We start from the raw sequence: 26,410 nt of genomic DNA, 5'->3' as shown, positions 1-26,410 counted from the left end.
ACTCAAAAACTACAAAGGCGCCTTTTCTTAAAATTGCGACGGCTTTTAAGATATCCTACTTCGATTACGGGCAAATAGCTTATGCGTCAAGACACATGTTTTAAAACGCGTTTTCGATTGTTACCTATTTAGTTTTAACATTATTACGCAATTGTACGGTTTCCTGATTGGTGATATGGATACTTAAGGTTTTAGTTTTCTTGCTGCTGCAAAATAACTTTATTGGGAAAATATTTGTCTCTAAATGTAGCTGATGAAGGATCTGCCCAACCTATGACCGATTTACCTCTTCTTACTTGATTTGTTCTAAAACATTATATAAAACTAGAAAGTCACCCGTCAAGGTATGACGGGTGAAAATTGCTTCTACAGTTTAACGAAGCAATTGCCTGCTTGGTGATATTTTGATAGTTGAAATTTTAACCCTATCTCCAGTGGATTAACCCTAAACTCCAGTAGATAGCTTTAATTGTTGACCACTTTTTTGTTTCTTCACTCTCCTAAAATGACAGTTTAATCAGTAAAACAGTCAAGTGACCGGATCCATTTCAGCCTTGTCACAACCAAGTCTTTCCCGGCATGTTAAACATAACCAAAACATATTACCAAATTATCATATAGTGGTGCGAGTTTCAAAGTTGGTGACGCCAGGAGCGTTACTCGATCATTCGCTATTATATATATGAGGATGAATCCACCGTAGTTATAAATGCAGACGTGTTCTTTAGAAGTGTCGGAAAATCCCTGTACATCCAATCTGATGGGAATTCTAAGATACGAAATTTTACAGACAAATTAAAACAGGGTCTCATATTTTAAAACTGTTTCATAAGCAAAAAAAAAAAAAGGTATTTTGTAAGTAAACAAAATATTGATAGCATTAAAATTTTGCATTTAATACTTAATTCCTACTTGTTTAAATCGAAAATAAAAAGGCAATTCTTATTCCTCTATTTATTTCCAGCCTTTTATTTGATGTATTTCCACTTTACCCCACTGAGCAGTTTACCCTACTTGACCTTATAGAATTAACCTTGCTTGTGAAATTACTTGTGTAGCAAAGAAAAAGAAAAAAAAATCTAAAATTTATATTTATCTTATGATTTACTTGAAAAATGATACTCTCAAAGTATTTATAATGTCGCAACTTTTGCTTAATTTACAAGATATACAAAAAATGCCTTAAATCAAACAGAACTGAGATAAAAAGTTTAAATTAGTAACAGTTTAATTGTTAAAACGTATAATGAGTAGAGCATAATTAAAATTTAAAGCAGAATACACAGTAAACGCTTAAAAACTAATTGAACAATTTTCATTTAATTGAAATGCAATTACACGGTCTTGTTTTTTTCCTTTTAGAAAGCAAAAAAAAAAAAATGTTCGAAAAACTGCATTCAGTAATGATATTTCCGGCACACAAAGCACGTAAAAAGCAGGTACTTGCTTTATATTCTCTCAAATTAAATTTCGCTGTGCTTAGAATAATTAAATTTGTAGCTTTATGCATTAATTTCCCAATTAATCCTTCATAAAATATGTCGTATAGTTGAGTTGCACGTAAATAATTATTCTGTAATGTTCGTGATTGAATTATGTTCCGTTCGTTCGGTGCAACTCAACTCTTCACTTACGAGTATAAGGGCTTCCAATAGTTTTTGATTAATTTGCGCACAGAAATATGAAATGCATTTTGGCTTTCCAAAATCGTTTCAAAAAAGAAAGTTTTGCGAAAGTTTGATGGATGTTAAATCTTCGTAGTTGTTTTTTATCTGTTTAATTTTATTATTAGAGAAGGAATTCGTATAGATGTCTACATAATTTATGTACACTTGAATCGATTTTGTTTTCTTTAGCCAAGTTAGTGAATACATGTTAATTGAGATGTTATTTTTGTTCCTAAAATAATTTCTCTCAAAACAAGATGATTTTTTTAAATGTTTTAAATAAATAAGGGGAAGCTCGATATAACAAAGAGGGCCTAAAGCGAGATTTTCTCTATTACGGGGGATTTGCGACTCAACGTGTATGAGTTAATATTTTAGAAAAATGTGTTTATAATGAACAACAATTTACTGATTTTCGCTAAAACGTCAACAAAAGTAGACACAAAAATGATTTTCTGTTACTCACAACAAACTAAGACTAAAAGATAAAGATAAAATGAACACACAATTATTTTACACATCAGATGCGAAGCAAAAAGACCTAATGGACTTTTCGAACGTCATTTGCCCATTGTTAATTTCTTCAGTGGCATTAACTTAGTGTTCATGTGAGAACGAAGAGGAGAACTAATGTATTCTTAGATGAGAGCGATTTCTGTATTTTAATAAGAGACGTTTCAGGAATATGCGTAGATTTTTAAGTTCTGTCTAAAACTAAACGAGTCTACTTTCCCGTATACCAATATCTATCTTTCTAGTATATGATTAATGTTCTCAAAATCAGCTAAAATCGCGAATTATTTCAAGCGTAACTTTTTAATATTTTAACCTAATTTCTAAAAATAAAATATGCATCAGTCATCTGATGAACTAGATGCGTAAAAAATAAGTAAACAACAAATAAAATAGTAGCACGTTTACAAAGCAGCTAAAAGCGTAATGAGCTTCTTATTTTCTTCTTCAAAGCAATTAAAATTTTTTTTAATAACCATTAAAATTTTTTTTTAATCGCTTTGAAAAAGAAAATAAAAAGCTCATTAAAATAAATACATTATGTTTAAAAAATGTTTGCTTTTCTTCTGTTGCCAAAAAATAATTATTGTATATACTTTCAAAATAAATTAAAAAACCAAAACAAAGGGTCAACTTAAAAAAACATTGTTTATTATCAAAAAAATAATAACAAAAACATTTTTTTTTAAATAAAAAAATAAAATAAAAAATGAATAAATAAATAAAAATAAAATAAATAAATAATTAAAAATCGTCTGCGCATATCTTTACGTAGAAACATATAGGACTCCTAATTTCTAAGTCAAACACTGAATACGTAAATTAAAACTTTAGCGTGAAAATAAAAACAAATCATATCAACGATAATTATTTCAAAGTAAAATCTAAGGCTGCAGAGTCGGAGTAAATTTCATTTTGGGTCAAAAAAATCAGATTTGGGAGTCGAAGGTTTTAATTCAAAGATTTAGAACTCGGAATCGATCATTTTCCTTTCCAGTTCGCTACTCTCAATGTTTACGAAGTCGGAGTCGAAGACTAAATTTCCAAGAGTCGGAGCCGGTCATTTTCTGTCTATGTCTAAATTTTTGCCAAAGCTACGGAGTCAGAGCCGAAGTCAGGAATACGGAGTTCGACTAATTTTCGGTTTTAGGAGTCGGAGTCGACTGCCCTAAAATTACAGGAGTCGGAGTCGGGAATTAGTAATCAAGAGCTATTTCCAACGAAATTTATTTGATGTAAATCCACCTTTAAGTTCGGAATCTACTTTGATTTTTAGTTTTGCCGTAGGCACTAATGTTAAGGGATTTGAATTGTTCAAAATTGAACGGAAAATCGTGCAAATCAAAAATATATTTTCCATGCATGCTCTTCTTCAAAAACTTTTCCCTACAAAGTTTGCTTGAAGCAAATTCGTCTCTAAGTTCGGGACAGCCGTAAATTACCCCAGTAAGCGATAATGTAACGTTTTTTTCTTCTTTTTTTTTGAACTGCTCAAAATTGAACGAAAAATTGTTTAAATCAAAAAATGAAAAATAGGAATCTGGTGTCCTCACCGAGATTTTTTGAAAAAAAAAAAAAGAGAAATCGTTCGAATCGGACTATTCGTTCAAAAGTTGTTAGGGGGGGGGGGGACAGACAGACCGAGAGACATTTCCCCACATCTCAATACCCTACTTTCCAATTATATATTAATTCAATTGTTATATTTATTTTTGACTTGTTTTTGTTTTTCGTGATATTTTTAAGATGCATTAAACCTTCTTTCATGCCTTTTTTCTTCTTTCTCTGGCTTTAACTTTGAAAATAGGCTAGAAAGGGATAGAGAGTGAATTGAACCGTTCGGTCTTGGGTACAATAAGTACTTTTTAAGTTGTTGCAGATTTGCAAGAACAATTAAGGAGTAATTCCTGACAGAACGGTTAGTAGACTGCCGCCGACTTAATTGAGGGAACTCAAATTTATGATTTGAACTTTATAAACGAGTAACGACATTTTTCAGAAAAGAACCAGAGACTATTTTTATACCTTTTAGGTTTTGAATTGTTTTTTCTCTATCACATATATTTGCTCATTTTTGCTTTGTAATCTTTGGAGCACACTACAAGCATTGTCGTTTATACGGCGTCTATTTTTGGTTTAAAGTTCAAAAGGTCAAAAAAAAAAAAAAAAAAAAAAAAAAAACAGCCCTGAAAACCCAAGGGAGTCCTGATATACCCGTGTTTTGCCTCGAGGTCTGAGTTGCCAATTCTAAGCACGCAACGAACGCGTAAACATACTTTGAAAATTGGAATCTCATGCAAAGTATAACTTTCATGCCGGTTGTTGTCAATCGATTTCTTTCATAACAAGGTGCTCGTAAGTTACCACGCTACAAGATATACGTATCTCAGTTAGAACGGTGACTATAAAGGGAACTAATTGTCTGCTATTCCTAATAAAACAGTTTTCATTTTCACTGTGTTTTTTATTTTACGACAGATCGGATATTGAAAAAAATATCCCAATACATACGATGGAAAATGCCGTTGACATTAAGTCCTAAAGTATTGCAATTAAGTCTAATTTAAGACCATAAGTTATGTCATTTTAATCTTTTAAGATAAGAAATATCCCAGCTATAAGGATCATCAATATAAAAGAAACCGCTCCATCTCCCTTTTCTGTGATCCAAAATATCTCCAGTAACAAATCAATTTAGGAACTCCGGGAAGAAGTTAGATATGAAATCTGTTCTGTTAATTTTTGAAACATTGATAACGTAAGCAATAGAACAAGCAGAATCCAGACAAATGAAAAGATGTTTATCGCAGTTTATTTTCATCTTCACGATGCAATGTTTTTCTTTCTTTCTTTTCTTTTTTTCTCTTTTTCTTCATTTTGTGAAGTAATGAAAATACTGCATTCATGAAAAATTTCTTACTCAAATTTAAACGTAAATTTCCATTTTTCATCATATTTGAATCAATTTGGACTCATTTTGAAAATATTGATGGAAAAATTGTCTTCCAAAATATCCAGTTTGAGACTTTTAGTCACTATTCACACGTTTTAGGGTCATTTCACGATAACTGACATTGCAATTTGACTATATTTTTAACTTTCAAATTCAGTACTGTTTAGAAATTAAACTTTATTTCCCCTGAGATTGATCTAAAATATCATGATATGGTACATTATTGCCCACACACTTGTTTTCGGACTGTGAGTACTTGCTTTCAGTAGAAAAATGTGACTGACGTTACACCCGTGTAACATTTTTTATTCCCCTTTCTTTCAAAAAAAAAAAAAAAAAAAACATCAAGTCTGAAAACACGTGTGTGGGCATTAATGTACCATATCATGATATTTTATATAAATTCCAGTAGAAACAAAGCTTAATTTCTATACAGTACTGAATTTGAAAATTAAAAATATAGTCAAATTGTAATGTCAGTCACCGTGGAAGGACAATTTATTGTTAGTGCTTACGCAAATTATCATAAATTACTGTAACCACCGCTACGCGGCCGAAGTTTATAGCAGAAAGCTAATTCTGTCAGTGTAAGTTTTTTTTTTTTTTTTGAGTGTGTAGTATGCGTTTGCTTTTAAAGCGCCAAAGTGTCGCTAATGAATGTATTTTGTGAAAAAAGGTTATGAGAGCTTTTTTGCCTTTGAGCTATCGAAGTTGGTATTTTTGGCCAACAGGTACGACTGTATATATCTCATGAAACTCAAAACGGGAAAGAAGTATAGAGGAAATAAAGGGCAGCAACTGCAAATTTTTTATTTTTTTTTCCTCTTTCTTTCTTTTTTTTTTTTTTTGCATTTTTGTCATCTAGTGTATATTAGCTTTATTGTACAAGATTGCATATTTGGTTTTCGCTTAAAAGAAAGCTCGAAGAAAAGGTCTAACTCCAACATTTCCCTGCTGTTAGTAATGAATCTAAAACGCAATTATTCAAATATCTCGAAAACCCATTTCTGCAGATACTGCCGTTTACCTGCCGACGGCAGTACAATATATTATCTAGATGTGCACCTTTGTGGTCATAAGTTATATAGTAAAATGAAGTTCTAGTACTCTAAAAAAGTTTAGACAAGTGTAGCGGATTACCGAATCATAAAAGACGTAAATTATGTTGAAACATGGAGCCTTGAATTTACAAAATACATGTCATTTATGCAGTGTGGAATAATTGCGTGGATTTTACTGATTTTTTATTGTAAAAATTATATCTATGGTCATCGGTCCGGATTTTGACGGTCCAGATTTGCAAGTGTATATAGCAATTTCTAGTAAGCAATTGTTTTAATTACTTCTAATGTGGAAGTGTTTTTTGTTCTAAGTCCTTTTATATGGTGTATTTGATTTATTTTCGAGCAATATTTGTTAAATGACCAACCGCAGAGCAGCTTTCTATCTGCCGTGGTCGTTTGCCACAAAACATGGCTATAGTAGCGTTTTGTTCTCTTCAGTGTTGCGTCATCATCTTGTTGAATTCCAGAAAATGTTTTGTTCTTCATTTTACTTATCTAGATTTTGTTAGAAATCGCTCAATTTATTTGCAAAGATGTCATATTTTTACTGGAACATTTGCATTTTATTCCCGGAATTTTGGCTTTTAGTTTTTAAACATTTTAATTTTTAGACCCATTTTCTTTACGAATCATAATGTAATGCAGGGGTTCTCAAACTTTCAGGCTCTGCTTAATGAACCCCTTTGAACACTTATGTAAGGTCCCCCTCCATATGCGATCCATATAGAGTACTACAATCCGAATTTAAAACTGAAGTTGTTTACTATAGCAGACACTTTCAACTGAATTGAAATGCAGATAATTTTATAAAAAAAATTAATATTAGTTATTTTTAAATGTGTTTTTAAAGATATTTTTCATAGAAGTCATGAAATCAAAGAATATAAAATCAAGATAATAAGCACTTATTTATTTGAGGCATTTCGGTGAAGGTGTTATTTAATAGCTTAGTCACTTTCACAACATTAGTGAGACACATTTCACAGTTTGTCATACACAAATTTTTGTTTTTATTTTTTATTAAATTTTGACTGACAAACCACACTTCAGGTCACTTTCAACGTCCAGCTTGATATTCAGATTTTATGAATGATGAAGCTGAAAATAGCAAATTTGCAGACATAGGTGGATGAAACTTCACTAAGAACCCAAAAAATGTCAATAATTTCGAAAACATTGACTGAAAAGTTGAGTAAATTAGCTCTTCTGCTTTATTGTTTTGTACTGTTTTACTTCATTATTTTTTGGTCATGCCTCCCGCGAAATCCTGTTATTTTTCCCTAAGGGACGCGCCCCCCAGATTGAGAACCACTCATATACTGTATCAATTTCCTGACAAAAAACTTTGTTTTTAAAAGAATGATTTTTACGTGTTGTGGCTGTGATAGTACGGTCACACATGGTCAAACTTACCTAATAAATATTATTGTTGCTGTTGTTGTCTTGCCCATGATGTGCAAAGAAAAGCACTAGATTACTCCGAAGCTGTCGGAGACAGTCTCAGTGACATCCACAGCCTTACCCGAAAAAATTAAGTCCATTTGGGTAATCCGTGCCGATCTTCAGAAGCATGACCTGAATTGCTGTGGAGCCGAAGATATGCTGATTAAACAGTTGAAAGTCATGGCAATGTGGGCAGTGAACTAACTTCTTACTCCGTCACTTGATATTTTCATGCCCTTTACATGTTTTGTTCGAAGCCTGGTTATTATCGATTCTATTGTGTGATTACAGTTTAGGGCTGGAATAGAAGATTTCAAATTATTGTTGATAAGTCTACGGCTGACCACAGCATTGGCATCAATTGAAGTGAGGTTCGATGATTGGGAGTAGGGTCTAAACTCCTTGGCAAGCTCATTGGCTTTCTCATTACCAAGGATATTTACATGGGCTGGTATCCATTGTAGCATACAAGATTTCTATGTTGCAATGACTTTGTTGATGGATTGGATGATTTCTTGATTTAAGGAGAGGAAAATCTCCAGCACATTTCCAATAGCAACTAGTTCACATGTGTAGTTGGAAGCTATTTTCCTCACTGGAATTTTTAGACACTCGTGTTCATCGTCTGTACCTGTTATAAATATCCATGCACCTCCCCTATCAAGATTAGAGTTTGAGGAGCCGTCAATGCAGGCGATTACCTGTTCTTGAATTTGGGAGGTGATTGTATTAATAAAATGGTCGTCTATTTCTTTTAAAACCGAGGCAGGTTCTTTCTTAGTGCAGGGTCCTAGAAGGTTTAGATTTACAATTGTCTGCGGGTGAAAGTTCAAAGTGTGTATAGGTTCTTTCATAATTTCAAGTGTATCATGCTGAAGGTTGATGTCAGGGCCACGCCAAGCTTGATCGACGCTGTCGTGCAAATGTTTTTTGAGCGCCTTTATGTTCTGGCATTCGGGGAAAATATAGTTAACACCTGGAAAGAGGTTTTGTAAACAAATATAAAATGGAAAAAAACACATTTGGCATTTAATGTATTAAAAAAATAATGTGTGAATATTTAGTTTTGGAATGTGGTGTACGTTTTTACTTCATGTCTCGAAATTATTTAGAGTTCAGCAGCTCCTCTGATATGCTAATAATGCATTTTGGAAAAAGGAAAATGTTTGAAATAACAAAGTTCACGCCACTATGAGTATCTATCTACTCTCTAAGTGATAAATAATTAATAAAACAGTTACGCCTGTCAAAACATGACAGCAGAAGCAGTGGCGCAACTAGAAAATAGTTTTAGAGGAGTACATTGGAAAAAAATTCTCTTGTAAAATTTTTAAAATTTGTAGTTTTAAAAGACGCAATTTTAGACGGTCTTTGGTGGTGTTATGGGAGAAAACGGTACAAGGGGTTCCGCGCAAATTTGTAAAAGTTGAAGCCTTAAAACGCGATTATAGGCCATATGTAATGACTTTAGAATAAAAGATGGAACTTTGAGATTCTACCAGATTTTCTTCTCTTTTTTGGTAAAACAGATAGAAATCAATTCCTCCCCTCCCCTCCAATTTTTTGAAATTGAACTTCCAAAAACGCAATTTTAGATAACTTTGAAGATTTTTAAGGGAAGGAGATTTTGGAGCTCCATCCTGAAAAAATTTTCAAAATTAAAACTCTTAAAAATTTGAGCAACATTCTATGATATTAGAAGAAGAAGTTCAGAGGCTATTTCACTTAAATTTTACGTAAGCCATGTTTTAAAAACCTAAATTTTAATGATATTAAAGGAACGCGGTTCGGAGGCCCTTGCCCAAATACTTTCTGAAATTGAAGTCTTAAAAACGCGATTGTAAGACCATATTTGGTAACATTAGGGGCCGGCAATCTTTCAAAATTGAAGCTCCAAAAGCGCAATTTTAGGTGATTTTCGAAAGTAGCTTGAAGCGATTGTTTAGTATTCGAGGACTTTCCCTGGAAATTTTGCGAAATTGAAGATTTGAAAACGAAATTTGAGATGCTACGTAATGGTTTTGATAGAGGGAGAGGGAGAGAATCGGATGAGTAGCATTTTGAAGACAATCTTACTTGCAGACGAACTAGAAAAAAGAAAAGAGATAGGACGGAGGGCGAAATAGCTGAAACAATTAACTGTAACTACTGAAAATTTTTAATTCAAAGATTTCTTATTGAAAGAAACTTAAGGTTTTTCCCTAACATCATTATTTTTTTCGTATCAAAATCACTTTGTTTTCCTATAAGACTTTTTTTTTCCTCTTTAATAATAAAGAATACTTTTGAAAAACATTCAACTCAGCATTCTGGAGGTGCATAAATTATAATACAACATATTCACTGCAAAAACCAAAATGGGAAATAGCAAATTTCTTGCGCTTCGTATACTCTACCTTTTGAAATTATAGACATACCGAAACAGCATTCACGGCTCCACATATGAAGAAAAATGCTCATGTATGCATAAATGAAAATCATGTGTTTTCAGTGTGAAAGATTGCGCTTTTGAATAGCATGTTTGGACACAACAAGGCAATTTTTTCCTTTTAGAAAGACAGAGAGGAGGATTGCTTGTTTTAATGAACAGTATAATTTCACCATCACTATTAGATACAATGAAAAGTTCAATTTTATTTTTTTTGATGGAGATTTTTTCCACTCATTTGGAGCATTTTTGATTGGTAGAGCTCGGCCCCTTTTTGACTCTGGCGCCGTCGTGCGCCGCACGACCTTGCACATAGGGACCTCGCGGCCCTGGTTGATGTCATTTCTAATTTCTTGGTCTTGCTGCAAGGTTCAGGATTTTTCAAGCCTAGAATTTTTGATCCATGCTCTGAAAGTAATAAATATATTTTTTTTTTACATAAAAGAAATGCATTTCGATTTCAATTAACTGTTTTAACCATTAAAAAAGTTTTTATTCCATGAGTTTGCGTATTAGTTTCTCCACATTTGCAGACATAGCATACTTAGCAGGCTTGTTCATCGATTCCTTCATTTGGTACCTCTATCGGCGAACTGTCATTGTCATTACAGAATTTAGCGCTCAATTTCCAACCAGATGGAGGAATCTAGCTCTGACGATACAAAATTGCTGTAGGAATTTTAGGTTGTTGGGAGTATTCAAGCCAAATGAATATTTTAGGGATATTTTATGCGCCGCCTAAGCATTTTACATGCCGCTGACGGTTTTCTATGTTTTGAAACCCAACTGGAGCCGAGTTTGAACCGTGCTCAGAAGCGTAAGAGGGAAACACAAAACCACTAAACTTCCCTGCCAACACCATAAAAAAGATCGATACATTACTGCACGAAAAATAGTCTTGTTAATTTCTGTAGCAGTATTTTTTCTCTTAATATAGTATATGTGTTGAAAAAACAAAATAATTGCTGTCAGAAATATTTTGTAACGTCATAGTCTCTTACGCTCTTGACAAAAGGCAATTGTGATAAGTCATTCATTGAAATTATTAGTTACCACTGATTGGCAGAACCAATTGCATGAGCTTATCCTCGACTATACTTAACGCCCTAATTAGCATACGTGACAGGTCTCAACTAATATCCAGGATTTAAGGAAAACACCTAATTATAGCAATTACAGTAAACGTATTCCAAGAGCATGAACTACAAAAATTTACCGAAACTAGCAAAACTGAATATAAAGCAATACCAGGGATTTTTATTAAAGCTGACTTTTTTTTCTTCACGATTTAAATGGTTGGAAAATATGAAATCGATATACAGGGTGAGTTTTATTGAATCTGCCATACGAAAGGGGGTGATAGAAGAGCCCAAGAGGATCATCGAGCCCACCATTATCGTGTCCAATCCTTAACCGTAACCGAGTTATGGTAGATATAAGGAAAATGAGTAAAAAACCAAAACTCTGAGAAAACGACCGATTTCTGAGATTCCTGTTGGACCTACACAAAAAATAAGTACAAATTTTGAAAGAGCAGACTAAATACTACAAAATGACACTTTTCCTATCAAAATAGTCGCATTTTAGAGCGAGCTACAAACTTTGAAACATTGGACACACTCAGATTTGAAATGGCGCCAAAGTTTTCAATCGAAATTTTCAAAAACAACTGTATAAGCTACAATCGGGCAAATCTACTAAAAACTGACCCATTTCACTAGCTTTCGGATGATACAACAACAAATCATATTGGGCCTCAAGTTCAGCAGAGATTGAAAAAGGTTGAATTGAAAAGGCTGGTTAATTCGTTGAAAAAGAAAAAACAGCAAAGAGTTGAACTTTTTCGTTTTAAATTTTCTGTTTCAGGTAAGTATGTTGCTTTCTTTGTTTAAGAAAATGTTTTTTTTTTTTCAAATCAAAATAATAGTTTTAACATTTTATTAAGTGAAAAAAAAATAAAAGAGGTAACAGTAAGTAGAAATAAAAGAAGCATTCCTTTCCCGTGCTTTTCACAAAGGAAAATCAATAATAAAAAAAAATTACACTTATATCAATGAGTACATTTAACCAATCTTTGAAATTTACAACGGATGCTGAAATGGGTTGCCGCCACAACTGATACATGCTGCCGCCACAATCCTTGCCTTTTTGTGAACGGAAACAACCGTTGCTGTAAGTGAAATTTTAAGTTTCACTACTATTCTGTCAAGTCGGTTGCTCAATTCCTGCAAACTAGCTACTTTTGCTTTGTAAACTTCTTGTTCTAAGAATCCCCAAACAAAAAAGTTCACTGGAGTCGGGTCTTGTGGTCTAAGTGACCAAGGAATGAGGCCCGTACGAGCAACTCATTGGGGATACTGTTTGGTCAGAAAGTCCCGAAAGGCATTTGAAGAATGTGTAGAGGCTCCATTGTGTTAAAAAAATGATTTCCGCTCTCTCTGAAACAGGAATATCATCAAGAAAATGAGGCAAATAATGTCCAATGAACTCTAAATATGGGTTTGCCGTTACGCTACTTCGAAACACACATAGACCAATCAACTGATCTCCGATTATGGCAAACCAAACATTTAAGCTAAATCCAGTTTCGAACGATGAGCTTTGGGTTAAAAAAGGATTATGTTCAGCATATTGACCCCAGTTTTGCAAATTTATGATGCTCCCTCTAGTAAACAACGACTCATCTGTCCACAGTATCTTTCTTAGAAAATGGTGTTCTTCAATGTCTCGGGCTAGTAGTCATCTGTAAAATGTTACCCGATTTTCTAAGTCTGAATTACGCCGCTCTTGTACTAGTGTGAAATGGTAACGGTGACACTTGTGTTGGTGCAATGTTTTCATAACTTGACTTTGTGAAAGTCCATCCTCTCTAGCAATCGTACGTGAACTCACCGTTGTGTTTTCCACTACTCGGCCCAGCACATATTCCTCAACAGCAACAGAACCGTGATCCTGGAAATTTTCCTGTACCAGAGAGAGCGGAAATCATTCTCCAACACGATAGAACCCCTACACATTCTTCAAATTCCGTTCGGGATATTCTGATTGAACAGTATCCCCAATGGGTTGGTCGTACGGGCCTCATTCCTTGCCACCTGGACCACCAGACCTGGCTTCAGTGGACTTCTTTGTTTGGAGATTCTTAAAACAAGAATTTTACAAAGCAGAAATAGCCAGTTTTCAGGAATTGAGCAACCGGCTTGACGGAATAGTAGTGAAACTCGAAATTTCACTTACAGCAACTGTTGTTTCCATTCGCAAAAAGGCAAGGGCATGTATCAGTTGTGGCGGCGACCAATTTCAGCATCTGTTGTAAATTTTGAAAATTGATTAAATGTACTCATTGATATTTGTGTAAATTTTTTTATTATTGATTTTCCTTCGTGAAAAGCACGGGAAAGTAATGCTTCTTTTATTTCTACTTATTGTTACCTCTGGAGTTTTTTTCACTTAATAAAATGTTAAAACTATTATTTTGATACAAAAATATGATTTTCTTAAACAAAGTAAGCAACATGCTTAGCTGAGACAGAAAATTTAAAACGGAAAAGTTCGACTCTTCGCTGGTTTTCCTTTTTCAACAAATCCAGATTTTTACACTGTTTCAAACAAAAGCCTTAATTTCTTTTGAACTCGAGGCCCAATATGATTTGTTGTTGTATCGTCTAAAAGCTGGTGAAATGGGACAGTTTTAGTAGATTTGTTCGATTGTAGCTCATACGGTTGTTTTTGAAAATTTTGATTGAAAACTTTGGCACTGTTTCAAATCCGAGTGTTTCCTATGTTTCAAAGCTTGTAGCTCGCTGTAAAATGCGACTATTTTTATGGGAAAAGTGTCATTTAGTAGTATTCAATCTGCCTTTTTCAAATTTGTGCTTGTTTTTTGTGTAGGTTCAACAGGAATTTCAGAAATCGATCGTTTTCTCGGAATTTTTTTTTTAAAACTCATTTTCCTACTATTTACCATAACTCAGTTGCGGTTAAGGATTGGACATGATAATGGGTGGTTCTATTCTCTTCTTGGGCTCTTCTATCCTCCTCTTTCGTATGGCAGATTCGATCAAATTCACCTTGTATATATATACCAATTATAAAACTAATATAACGTTCAATGCTACAATTATGAATCAATTAAAGGCAGTACAACTTGAAAGTTTTTTTAACGATACATTCCTCCTCTTCAGCTGATTTTTTTTACAGAATTTCATTCTCATACATATATACAGGGTGACAGGTATTTAGCTAGATGGAAAAAAAAAATAACTTAAAACTTTTGAGTCGTAAGTAGGATTCAATTTAAGCTTCGTTTTTAATATCACGCTTGTTGGAAATTTTTTAAAGCTACTGTTTTTTGTTTGGTAAAAATACAGAGATTCTGTGCGTATATCGACCATCACGGATTATCGTTCGGGTAATTACAGCCCTATTTCGACGCATAGAAATGGTGGGACTGAGGTTAAGCAGATATCAACTGGACCAAAAATTGTATCAATAAAAAGTTTGTCAAATGGTAATGTGACATAGGTAAGAAAAAAATAGAAAACATATTTGTGGCAGTGAGAAGCAAAGGGGTGTTAGTGGCAAATTAAAAATTTGGAGAAAATCAGCACAAATGGTAAGTGAGCCTCCCCTCTGTCTTTGGGCTTGATCTGGTACTACTAGCTCTGGCAGCATGATTATTACTACAGCATGATTTGGGAAAACGTTTCAGCGAAAATCTACCCAGGACCTTATCTTTAAGCGCGTTCAAAATTTGAAAATGTCCACTTAGCTTTTCACTGCCTCATTTCTTCACTATTATCCAATGTCCTCCAGAATTTTTCAAAAATATTAAGGTAAAAATGATTTCTGGGCATTTGGGGGGGGGGGGGGGGCTTTACAAAAAAAAGTAAAATTTTCATCAAATAATATCAGAATTAAAATTCTGTTTTTCTGAAGATTTTCAAAGTTATCTTATCCGTTGCCAGTTCATGTGACTTTCATCCCCCTCCCCCCCAAAAAAATCCTTAAGGTATAATTCAAAAAGAATGTTTGTCGTTATTTTTTAGCTGCTGTCGAGAAAATTATGTAACGGAATTTCAAAATATCCATTTTACATATTAGCAACCATTTAATTCAATAGCTAACTCGTTTGCGGGATAAACTGCAGTTCGATTGTTGATACTATTTTTTCCCCTACTTCTTGAAAAGAAAACTAGAAATGCATTCAAATTATATACATTTAATACATTTTCTGGCATTTAAAAATTTTTTTTCAACGTTGGTTGTTCTTTCCGGAAAAGATTTGAAGTTCTCCCGCAGGCGTTCATATTAAAAAACTTTTATTGTTCCAAAAATGCCCGTAAAATAGCAAAAGCCAAGCAAGTGATCTTTTTATGTAGGGGAGCGAGGGGCTTGTTGTAACAATTTTTAAAAATGGTGTCATATCTTGAAATGTATTGGTTAAATTATCACTAACTAAATTTTGATTGGTACTCTGACTATTCTTCTATGAAATCTAATTGGAAAAACATCACATCTATATGTATCTCTTCCAGAAAAAAAAGTTTCTGAAAAAAGGGAAGTGTTTCAACCTACCCCGTACTTGGAGTTTGTTGTAACATCTATTGGGGCACATAGTAACAACAATTAAAAGCATGAATTTTACACCATTAATCATTTATTCTCTTCTCATTTTGCTTTGTTTTCAACAAATAATAAGTATTTAACGAAAATAATAAGATACTTATACTAAATGCATATACTATTAAATAATTAACTGAAATACACTTTTTTTAAATAATCAAAAATTTAAATATTTTAGTTTTAAACTATTAATCCTGTTTTGTATAAAAATTCTAACATAGGTGCTGATATACTAACTAGGCACTTCGAAATCACAGTAAGTTAAATTATAAACCTCCAATTTAAGTATTTTAATTATCTCTTAGTTTTTACATCTTATAATACTCAAGTCTGTTTCAAGTCTCTTTATCAATGAATTTAGTCTTCCTCTGAGTTAGAGTTAATACAAACAAAATAAATAGTATCTCCTCCGACACATCCTACATATGCCCACATCTTACATACAATATATTCAACCCAATCACCTTTTGAATGACGGTACCCTTCACTGCAAACTAGACAATACCACTCTTCAGATTCAGATTCCGAATTTAAAACCCTTTTCTTTACTCTTTCTATTCCATCTTTATTGTTTGCAGATTTTTTACCTTTGCCTTTTCCCTTTACTTTTTCTTTATCATCTTTTTTCTGCTTTCTTTTCATCTTTTCTTCATATTTCATTCTCAAAGCTTCTTTTTCAGGCGTGTCTGCCAAAACAGTGAACTTCCTTTTACGCCTGTTATTTATATTTTTTTTCCGTAGTGGTGCCTTTGGTAATGGTCTAATTTTCGATGGGGAAAATTTGTTTAGACCGGAGCAACTCGGAGTTGGTTCGTTTGCAGCTTCGAGATTCAACGATAAATTTTCAATCACATTTAGAGAATTTTGTGATTGTTCAGTGGGATCTGGACGATCAGTGACCAAAGAGGGCGCAAAGTCACTGTCTTGGAAAATATCTACATTTAAAGACCAAGCACAGGAAATAATATTACATTACAAATATCACACAGTAATATGGGGCAAGTTGTAACATGTTACAACATACCCCGAGATTTTGTTACAATTAACCCCAAATCATAGTTTTTCATATTTAGCGTGTTAACTATTCAAACAACTTTGTAATCTTGAAAACTTTGATAATACATCATACATAGATAAATGTTAATACGAAATAAAATATTGAAAGCTCTAGTTAATCACAAATAATAAAGCTAACCAAAAATTTACGAAGGTCAAAAAATACGTTTCCTCCCAATAACGGAGGGCTCGCACACACCCACTCACTGCGTCGCTTGGCGGGACACTGGCTGTGATGACGTGACGCGGTACATTATAACAGTAAGATTGAGTCAAAAAAACAGGTTAATAAAGTCTAAATTCTTAGTGAAAAAGCAATGTTACTACTTACCCCTGTTACATCATCCCCTAGCTCCCCTACATGTTCTTAATGAAGAGCTTTTCTCAACAAATTTTGTTCAAAGCAAGTTCGCCTTTCAGTTTGTAATTTCGATGTGGATTAGATTTTCTCTCTAAGAGATAGTGTTAAGGTTTTTTTTAAACTGTTGAAACTAGTTGGTTTTCCTGATAATTTTTCATCGTGATTTCTTCATTGGTTATCTTTTAATAGTTTTTAACATCCTTTTTAAACAAATAATAAATCCACTGCCTCCAGTTTCAAGCAAGGTTGATTTTGAATAAAGCATTGGGTTGAACAATTCTTAATTGGATCAAAATAAAAATGAATGTTTTCCTACTTATAGTACCATTATCTAATATTATTGTCTATGCCAGTGCTGTCCAACTGAAAAAAGCCCACGGGCAGTAGCGGATACAGCCGGCGCGCAACCGGGCATTTGTCCAGTGGGCCGATCTACTAACAGCAAAGTCTTTCACGCCTGTCTACTAACAGCAAAGTGTAAATTTTGCGCGCATGTGTTTTCTATGCAAAAAATAAGGAAATAACTGTAATTCGGAGAACCTGAAGGTCGGATGAACAATGGTCGGATAAATGAGATTTTGTTGATTTTTTTAATATTTATTTCATCATTTAATTTATTTATGATTTTTTTTTGTGATATCGTCGGCACCATGCTAAACTAACGAATGTGAAAATTGGCACTTTTCTCAGCAGCGAAAAACCAATATTTTTTTCCCACATGACGCGTTTAGTTATTTTCAATGTTTTAATTTCTATAGATAACTTTAAGTGCAAAACTATCGTTTGATATAGTTATAACCGGTATGTAGGACTTTTTGAGTCTACGGCAAACCATCGATTTTGAAAAACGCGTTTCGCGATTTTTAGCGTGGTGCCGACAATAGGTTTGAAATACACTAACGCTTCATTCATGCTTGTTTCTATTATTTTTAGTCTTATAGGAAACTAAGCATAACAGAATAATTCAAACGTTTGATGATTGTTATTTTTGCCATTTTTATTTTCAACACAAAGTATTCTTTTTGTAGCTTACCACAAATTTGTATGGTGATATTTGATATTTTGTTTAATCTTGTATATGACCAGTACAAGACAGTTGGACAGTTTGCAACGAAGCATAACTAACCATTTGTAGATTTTCAGACGTTCACTTTTACATGTAAACAATTATGCGAAGGAAAATTACTTAACATTTTCCTCATAATGATTACGTATTGTCAAGACGACAGGAATCCCAGTAAATGCTTACTCTCTGGCCCTTACATAAGCGCTAATTAGGCGTTGTAGCTAAATCTCAAATGATTTCAGATTTCGAAGAGCTAATCTCAGTGCATTACACTACATTTAATGTTAGTTATGTTACAAGGCTTACTTTTGCATAATTTATAACCATGAGATGCGTTTCCAATTAAAACAATTACAGAACTACTGAAAAAAAGAGATTTATTAGATACTTGGAAAATAAAGAGTTTAATAGTTAAAAAAGTGCATAATATTTACAAAACATTTTCTGTTTTTTAGTCATACAAAACCGTTCGCTTTCAAACTGTACTTAGAATGATGAAATAAACTAAAACAATGTTTGATGTTGTCGTTTTGCTCTAATTGTAATGCACAATTAAATCAAATTAATTTTTTTTTGAGATGGCACGTAGTTTTCGTTTTGTTCTAGATGGAATAAGGGGTGCTATTTTTAGAATTAAATTCTGTTTTATATAAGACGAGAAGGGGGGGGGGGACGATATTTTCTTTTGATTCCACATGTAAGGCGTTTTTTACTTAAATGATTTTTTTTTCTGCGGTGGTTTGCAAAAGTGTATTTCGAAGAATACTGAAAGATTAAATTCCGAACAATGCAGATCACATCATTTCTATTAACAATTCTTGATTGTTACTCACAAACGAGGATCAATTTACCCCCATCAAATTTTAATTTCTAGAAAAAACAAATCCACGAAAAAATTTCTACCATTTTAATACAGGATTTGTAGGATGGTGCATCTCCCCACATTGGACCTGAGGTACAGAGTCTGTTGCTGGGGAGATTTCGCTTAGAGCAGAGTCATTAGTCGGGCACTTCCTATGGCATGACCACCGATGCTGAACAGCCACAATCCTTGTGAATTTCGTTTTGAACGATCAAATAAAGTTGCAGATGAAACAAATTAGTTTCGATTTGATGCGAACTGCTACGAATGATGTGCGTCGAAAACAGTTCTTCGAGCATCACGAGCATTACCTTGTTCCAACTTCATATGTAAGTAAAAATCATTCGTTTTAAATAAAATTGATGCGTACTTGTCATTTGTCATTTCCTTCCTTCGTATTCATAATAGTCTATTTCAAAGTGCTAAAACATCCTTTTGTAGCGGCTTTTAGTATTTTTTTTTTTTAATTTAGTAACCAAAATCCCTCCTCCCCCCCCCCCCCCGATACATCCACAAAACTTGTCTATATTTCATCCAACTAGTCTTGCCAGAATACTCTTCATACCTCACGTTATTTTATATCCAACGTGTGTATACGTTGCTGCGAAAGTCCAAAATCTGGAAAATGTCGACATTAGAAGGTGAATATCAGCATTCTCGTACCTAAGATATCAGCGAAGAACCGAAAATTTTCCATGAACAACCGGTCGACGTTCTCCCATTTCGGTTTTTCACGGTGTATCACCGTGAAAGACCGAATATATGTATTGACTGTATATGTATTGTATATTGTATACAGGATGTTCCGTTTTAACCTGCAAAGCCTCTATTTTCGCAACCGTTACTGATAGATGCATACTTCCAATTGCAAAAATGTTCAAAATCAGATGCGGAGTTAATATATTGAAGGTTTGAAACAAAAATGTAAATAAGTAAAAAAGTCCTAGGTCCCCTAATTTATGTTTGGAGAAATCATCTAAAATTGAAAACTAATACTGGCACAAAAAACTTGACAATTGTGCAACTAAAACTCAAAGAGGTATTCCAGTTCAAAGTTTTAAGGGACTATACAGAAGATAAAACTGGAACTTATCGTCCTTTCAGAAGAATGATAGATTGCCAAAGTAAAAAAAAAAGGTATTTATAATTTTCATAGCTATTCAAAAATAAATGCAAATGTTATACCGTGATACGCAAAAACACGCTGCAAAACCTCAAATAATTTGAAAAACTACACTGTATGCGCACACAAAATTATAAAAATTTGTTAACCGCTATATTTTCCCCCAAAAGGTGTTATTGACGACGAGTGTCAAGTGGAGCAAGTCACAAAACGCTGCGTTTCATTTTTCGGTGATTATTGGTCGTACTACTTTCAAACTTTTTGAGTTGGAATTATTTTTCAATGGAGATTGTTTCACTTAATGTAAGTTAGGGGACCTGGGGCCCGTATAAAAAGTTAAATTTTGTATTTTTTGACTCACTTTTATTTTTGCTTTAAATTTTCAATATCTTATCTCTGCAACTGGTTTTGAACATTTTTGCAATTGGAAGTATGCATCTAGGACTAACAGTTGCGAAAATAGAGGTTTTTTGCAGGATAAAACGGAACACCCTGTATATGCAATTTACACAGCATATCTTTCTTTATAAATTATTTACGTTTCTGTTGCATCATATTAATAAACCTTAAAAAGATATACTCAATAATTAATGATTTTTATCAACAAGCTGATTTCTCTTTCATGTGAAGTTAAATAATGTAACGATTTTCGCCTTTCTTCGTCAAGTTATTTTCACTCTTCCGCTCCCTCTAGCAAAATTAATGAAAGAGCTAAGAGAGAAACTGAATCTTCCCGCTTTTGAGAATGCTCTAAATGTTACTCGAGCTTCTTTTTCGTTTCCCTTAAGGGAAAAGTTTCTTTATGTTTCTCAAGTAGATTAGAAATGGTAGCCGTTTTCTAGTCGAAATAAAACATATATTTCTCGCATCAACAACTGCCATTCCACTTGTGTCTACATAGCTAACATTTTATAATCAAGCTGAAATTATTTAGCATTTGACGTTTATTCGATGGTGGAAAAGTGTAAACATTCAAGTATTCTCAACGAATTTAAGTATATAAACTGTATATTTAATAAGAATATATTTTGAAGATGTGCTTTTTGGTTAACCGATAAGAGGCAGATAGACAAAATATTTTTTAATTATCTATGAATGCCACCGATAATCAGCAGGATTCCGACATTTCTTCTTTATTTATTACTACAAGGCAAGAATTTATTTATTTAAGTATCTTAAACTTTGGAAAAAGAAAATAAATTTGTGACTTTGAATAGTAATAAGGTTGCTGCCATCTTTGAAAGCATTTCGTAATTTGCGTTTTATAGTTCAGCAATTCTAATATCTTTCGAAAATTACAACTGCAAAGTTTTAGATGATGAAAAGAAACACTATCTCCAATATATTTTTTTTTGCCTATCTACCTTTTTTTGTTTTATTATTTTTTTATCCAGCATGTAAAATCATTTTAATCACTGAAAGAAGCATAGTTTATGAGCTTCTGGTCTTATACAAGTAGTCATTGTTATTCCACATAATTTTTCTTTGTGTTATTGTTCCATTTATTAAAAAATACTTATTATCGACGCGAACCCTTTGGCTAATATTATTTAAACTAAAAAATAATCCGTTTAGACATGACGGGTGAAAATTGCTTCCACATTTGAACGAAGCAATTGCATGTTTGGTAATATTTTGATAGTTGAAATTTTAACCCTCACTCCAGTGGATTGGCCCTAAACTCCAGTAGATAGCGTTCATTGTTCGCCACTTTTTCGTTTCTTCATTCTTGTGAAATGACAGACTTACCAGTAAAACAGTTAAGTGACCGTATCCAGTTCAACCCTCACCGCACTAGAGTCAATGCCTGTGAACTGAAAAATGACGTCATCATGCACCGGCCGATCGTAAGCCATACGGAAATCCTGTTACATGTTAAATTTTTCATATCATCGCTTCTTTTAATCGCCAAGTATTTGATATTTCAAAACAGAAAATCAAAGTTTGATTCAAAATCCATAGTAATCGATTTTTCCCCAAAATTACAACCCCCCCCCAAACTTTGTAAATTATTGAAAATTTTAGAGTGAGTTTCTTTGACGCAATTTTTAACTTGGCGAGAATTTTTAAAGTTGTTCTTTGCCTTAATTTTTAGCTTAAATTACATAGAAACTACTTTGGCAAGTCTATGTACGGTTTTTTGCTTCTTTGTTTTTCATTTTTAACAAAACAATCAATAAAATGAGACAATATTCTCCATTACAATGAAAAAATATTCATCAAACAATTAAATTTAGCTTTTAAAATCCGCCAAATAAAAGCTAATTTATTAAATAACATAAAAAGTTGATTAAAATAGTCCTGATAACTAACAAACCAACATTAAAAAATCCGTCAATAATAATGCGCCACTTTACTTGGCAACTTGTTTATTTCTTATCTTGGTGAAGCAAGAAAATATTGTTTATGTTTGCTCCTCTTTTTCGAGTTTTACATTTATTTCTATGGAACTTTTAATATTAAATAATGATGCAACTTATATGACGGTATGTTTTTGTTATGGTGCGTCATTTGACACAGTATTGCTTTTCACGTCTTCACCTTCAACATAGAATAAAATATTTGACCCTGAAAATGACATTTTTTTCGATAAGGAAGGTATTATGAACATTTAACTTTTCAAGAAAGGTAAAAAGATTTACTTCTTCAAAATAAAAAGTTTGTGTACAAGCAATTAAATCAAAAGCAATTATTTCTTATTTTTATTGAGAGGAAAACGGAAAATCTTTAAATTTCAAAATTATAAGTATACTACATATATATTTATACAGAAAATATATATGGTAAAGGTATTGCAGGTATTACTATAGCAGAAGTACAGTTTCAAAAGGCATATTTTTTCATCTTGGCGATTATTTTTCATTTTATTTACTGTTGCCAAGTTTGATTAAACTTACAATGAAATTACTTTTTTTGGCGATACCATTCATTATTTTGTTTATTAATGGACTTATGATAAAACGAACCCTTAAATAAGACTAAATGTTGCGTTAAAATGAAAAGTAGTTCGCCTAATGATTAAATTAAGCTATTGAAAAGAAAACTGTCCACCAAACAAAAACCAAGCTAGATGAAAACCGTAAATGGTTCTTCGGAAATAAATCGCCAACTAAATTAAACAAATTTTAAGACTGTTTCTTCAGTGTCGAAACTTTCGTTGCTAAGACTTATTTGACGTAGCAAGAGCAACAACTTTTCAAAATACAACAACAGGTTTCATAAGCTAAAACTTTCTTTTATTTACTATACTATAGAATTAAATTAGTTCGAAGACTGTTGGCTAGGGAAAAAAGATCAAAATTATACTCACTGAGTGACAAATTGTCGATTTGCAAGTTTTTACTCCTATATGAACACTTCAAAAGGATAATGTAGCAATTTTTGAATACCTAACAAAACTATTCCATTTCTTATATACGGAATAAAGGTAAAGTAGCCCTCTCTGTCAGGATTTTTTTTATCTAATGATGTGAGGAATTTAAAGATAATTTTTTTTATCGACGGTCAGTTTTTCTTGAGGCGACATCACACTTGAAACTTTAATGTAGAAAATGCAATGTCCAGTAACACAGAATCACATTTTTTTGTCATCATTATGTACTTGTACTTGAGCTAAAACATCAATAAGATGAGACCGATTACTTATGTGCATCTCACTCGGCAATTCATCTTAAAAATAATCATTCACAATGCTACAAAACTCGTATGGAGCCATAAGACTCATTTACAGTCTGCTGCAACCACATTTCTGAATCGGATTCAAAGTTGTCTTATGTTATTCTGATCCAGCTAATTAGCATTATATCCATAATCTAGCATCCAATGGATCACTTTGTATAGATAAATCCAGGGCAAAAATGACGTTTTTTGCTCTCCTTTGGAAACGAAAAAGTAATTTCCTTTGCGGAGTTAGACAACACATTTATGCACCAAAAAGATTTTCCTTGGACTAAAGAGAAATTTTAAAGGTAAACTGGTCGATCTGCGCTTACGTCATCAAATGTATCGTTGCCAGTTAACAGGCATTGGCTCTAGTACGGTGATGGTTCAACCCTGTCAAAATTAAGCATTTCACTGCATGTCAAACATAAAAAAAAAAAAAAAAAAAAATCAAATCATGTCGTGGCGCGAATTTTATTGTTAGTGACGTCAGGAGCGTTTACTCGATCAGTGAGTTCTCTATTATATATATAAGAATTTGCAAGAAATTTGGAAAGTCTATTTTTTACAAGCATAATTTATTTTGACGCTTACTTTTTTGTGCTTTTTAACTACACAAAATCAGAAAAGTTACATTGTGGTAATTATGTGAATCTGATTTGAACAATGTGAATTAGTTTGGGTATTTTTGTATGTATAATGCATAATTTTAGTTCGTAAATTCGTCTTTATTAGGAGTTAAATATAAGTAACTGCTAAGAGTTAGTTTTGCTCAAAAACAAGTCGAAGGTAAACAGCCGATATTTTAAACTTGTAAAAAAATATTACTGTTATTTCTGTTATCGTACTCTGTATAGTGTAATCAATCACTTTTGAGACTTGAGAGAGAGACTTAAAAGACTTCACCTAAGAAAGAGGCATACTTTTCAAAAACATGTTTACTGTTCATTTTTTACAACAGGTGAACTACGTGTGCAGGTGCGACACGCCTACTACATTACACATGAAAGGAAGTAATGACGTCACACTTCATATGGAAACAATGATTGTGGTAATTAACATAATATGCAGCTTCAAACACACGAACGTATTTACACATCTCACTCGACATAAGATGAGACAAATATTACATATTGATGAAAAGACATATAATACAATCTTGTGTAAAATATACAAAAAAAAAAAAAAAAAAAAAAAAAAAAAAAAAAAATCAGAAAATACCATCGTTTTTTCCAGCTTATGTGTAGTATGAATCAAATGCAAAATAAGGAAACTGTATGTGAAAGGAATTTAGTGGATGACTTTGAGATAACCTTGAGACAGTAAGTTTTGGGTGAATTTTGAAGTCCTAACATCTTAGGTTATGTGAGAAAGGGAAAAAAAAGGGGGGGGGAATTCATTTGCATTTTAATTGTGCCTAAGGGTGTAAATACCTCATTGTGCGCTTTTATACATAGTTGAACAACAAAATGGAATCTTCAGCAGTAGTCGTGTTTATTAAGCTTGAATTGGTAAATTATCACAAAATTTATATGCATTTGCAAAATTTATATGCATGTAATTTATATGCATTTGTTGACAATTTCTTATATCTTCACTACATTGAAATATTTAGAGATATCTTTTGAATGCATATTTAAGTGTTTTTAAAAGTTTTGGGAAAAAGTAAAAGTTCCTGACGAAAATTCAGTTTGGAAAACTCACTACATTAATTTGATAGTAATAATGAAAACTGGAATACAAAGGTAAATATGTCAGAATTAAAAACTTCTAATCCTTATTTTCGCTACTACATAAAAAAAGTATATTTAGTCATAAATTAAAAAAAAACGTGATAGATTGTGCCATTACCATCTGAAGACTATCAGAAAATGATGTCAAGTTAGCAGTTTTAGTACCATAAATTAGAGAGACAGTAAAATTTTTACTCTTATAAAAACGATATTTGTCTAGAAACACTCAACTTATCTTCATTGAGGTTGTGAAAACGCACTATAAATGATTCCATGCTTCCAAAATTTAATGCATGTGTGATCGAATTTCGAAAAGGTGAATTAAAATTCCTCATCACTTTGACAAAATAAATCTAAACACGTGTGCAAGGTTTACTACAGCTATTTCGAAACCAAAATAAAGCCCGTCATTCAACTTCATTTCGAATCAGCTTTTGAAGAATATAAGGTTAAGGTAGCTGGAAAATCAAAAGTCTCTTTCAATCTGCTTACTGAAAATTTCAAAATCATTCGGTAATGCATATTGGAGTGAAACAGGACCTATGTTGCCGCTTTAAACAAATAAGCTTATTTACATACAAATGAATACTAAATAGCTTTTCGTTTATGTTCCTCTACTGTTCAAAAGATGTGTTTTAAAAGTGGTGGTAGAGTGGCTGTTTCCAAGTTAAAAATTTAATTTCTTGTTCAGTTAGTCAATTTTTAATCAGCTAATTATTTTCTGCATTCATTCTTCTTTCATATATTAATTTATTTTCAGTTAGTATTTATATATATTAATATTTATGTATCAGCTAAATGTAAATAAGTTTAGAATTTCTTTACATTGGATTGTTTTTAAGTACCGAATGTAGAT

The 26,410-nt window shown here is 32.7% G+C and overlaps 1 protein-coding gene across 1 annotated transcript in view; it reads right to left on the bottom strand.

Annotated features, from left to right (window-relative positions):
- Nucleotides 1-10,344: 10,344 nt before the first annotated feature.
- LOC129216348 (cGMP-inhibited 3',5'-cyclic phosphodiesterase 3A-like) overlaps nucleotides 10,345-26,410 on the bottom strand; it is a 602,719-nt gene continuing 586,653 nt past the window's right edge. The window contains exon 15 of the mRNA XM_054850562.1: nucleotides 10,345-10,476. Within this exon, the coding sequence (XP_054706537.1) occupies nucleotides 10,456-10,476 (21 nt within the window). The 3' untranslated portion in view covers nucleotides 10,345-10,455. The remainder of the gene's footprint in view (nucleotides 10,477-26,410) is intronic.

This window comes from Uloborus diversus, chromosome 2 (assembly GCF_026930045.1).
Source record: "Uloborus diversus isolate 005 chromosome 2, Udiv.v.3.1, whole genome shotgun sequence".
In the NCBI taxonomy this organism is placed as follows: Eukaryota; Metazoa; Arthropoda; class Arachnida; order Araneae; family Uloboridae; genus Uloborus; species Uloborus diversus.
The sequence above is the reverse complement of the archived record's forward strand: the minus strand, read 5'-3'. Positions and strand labels throughout refer to the sequence as shown.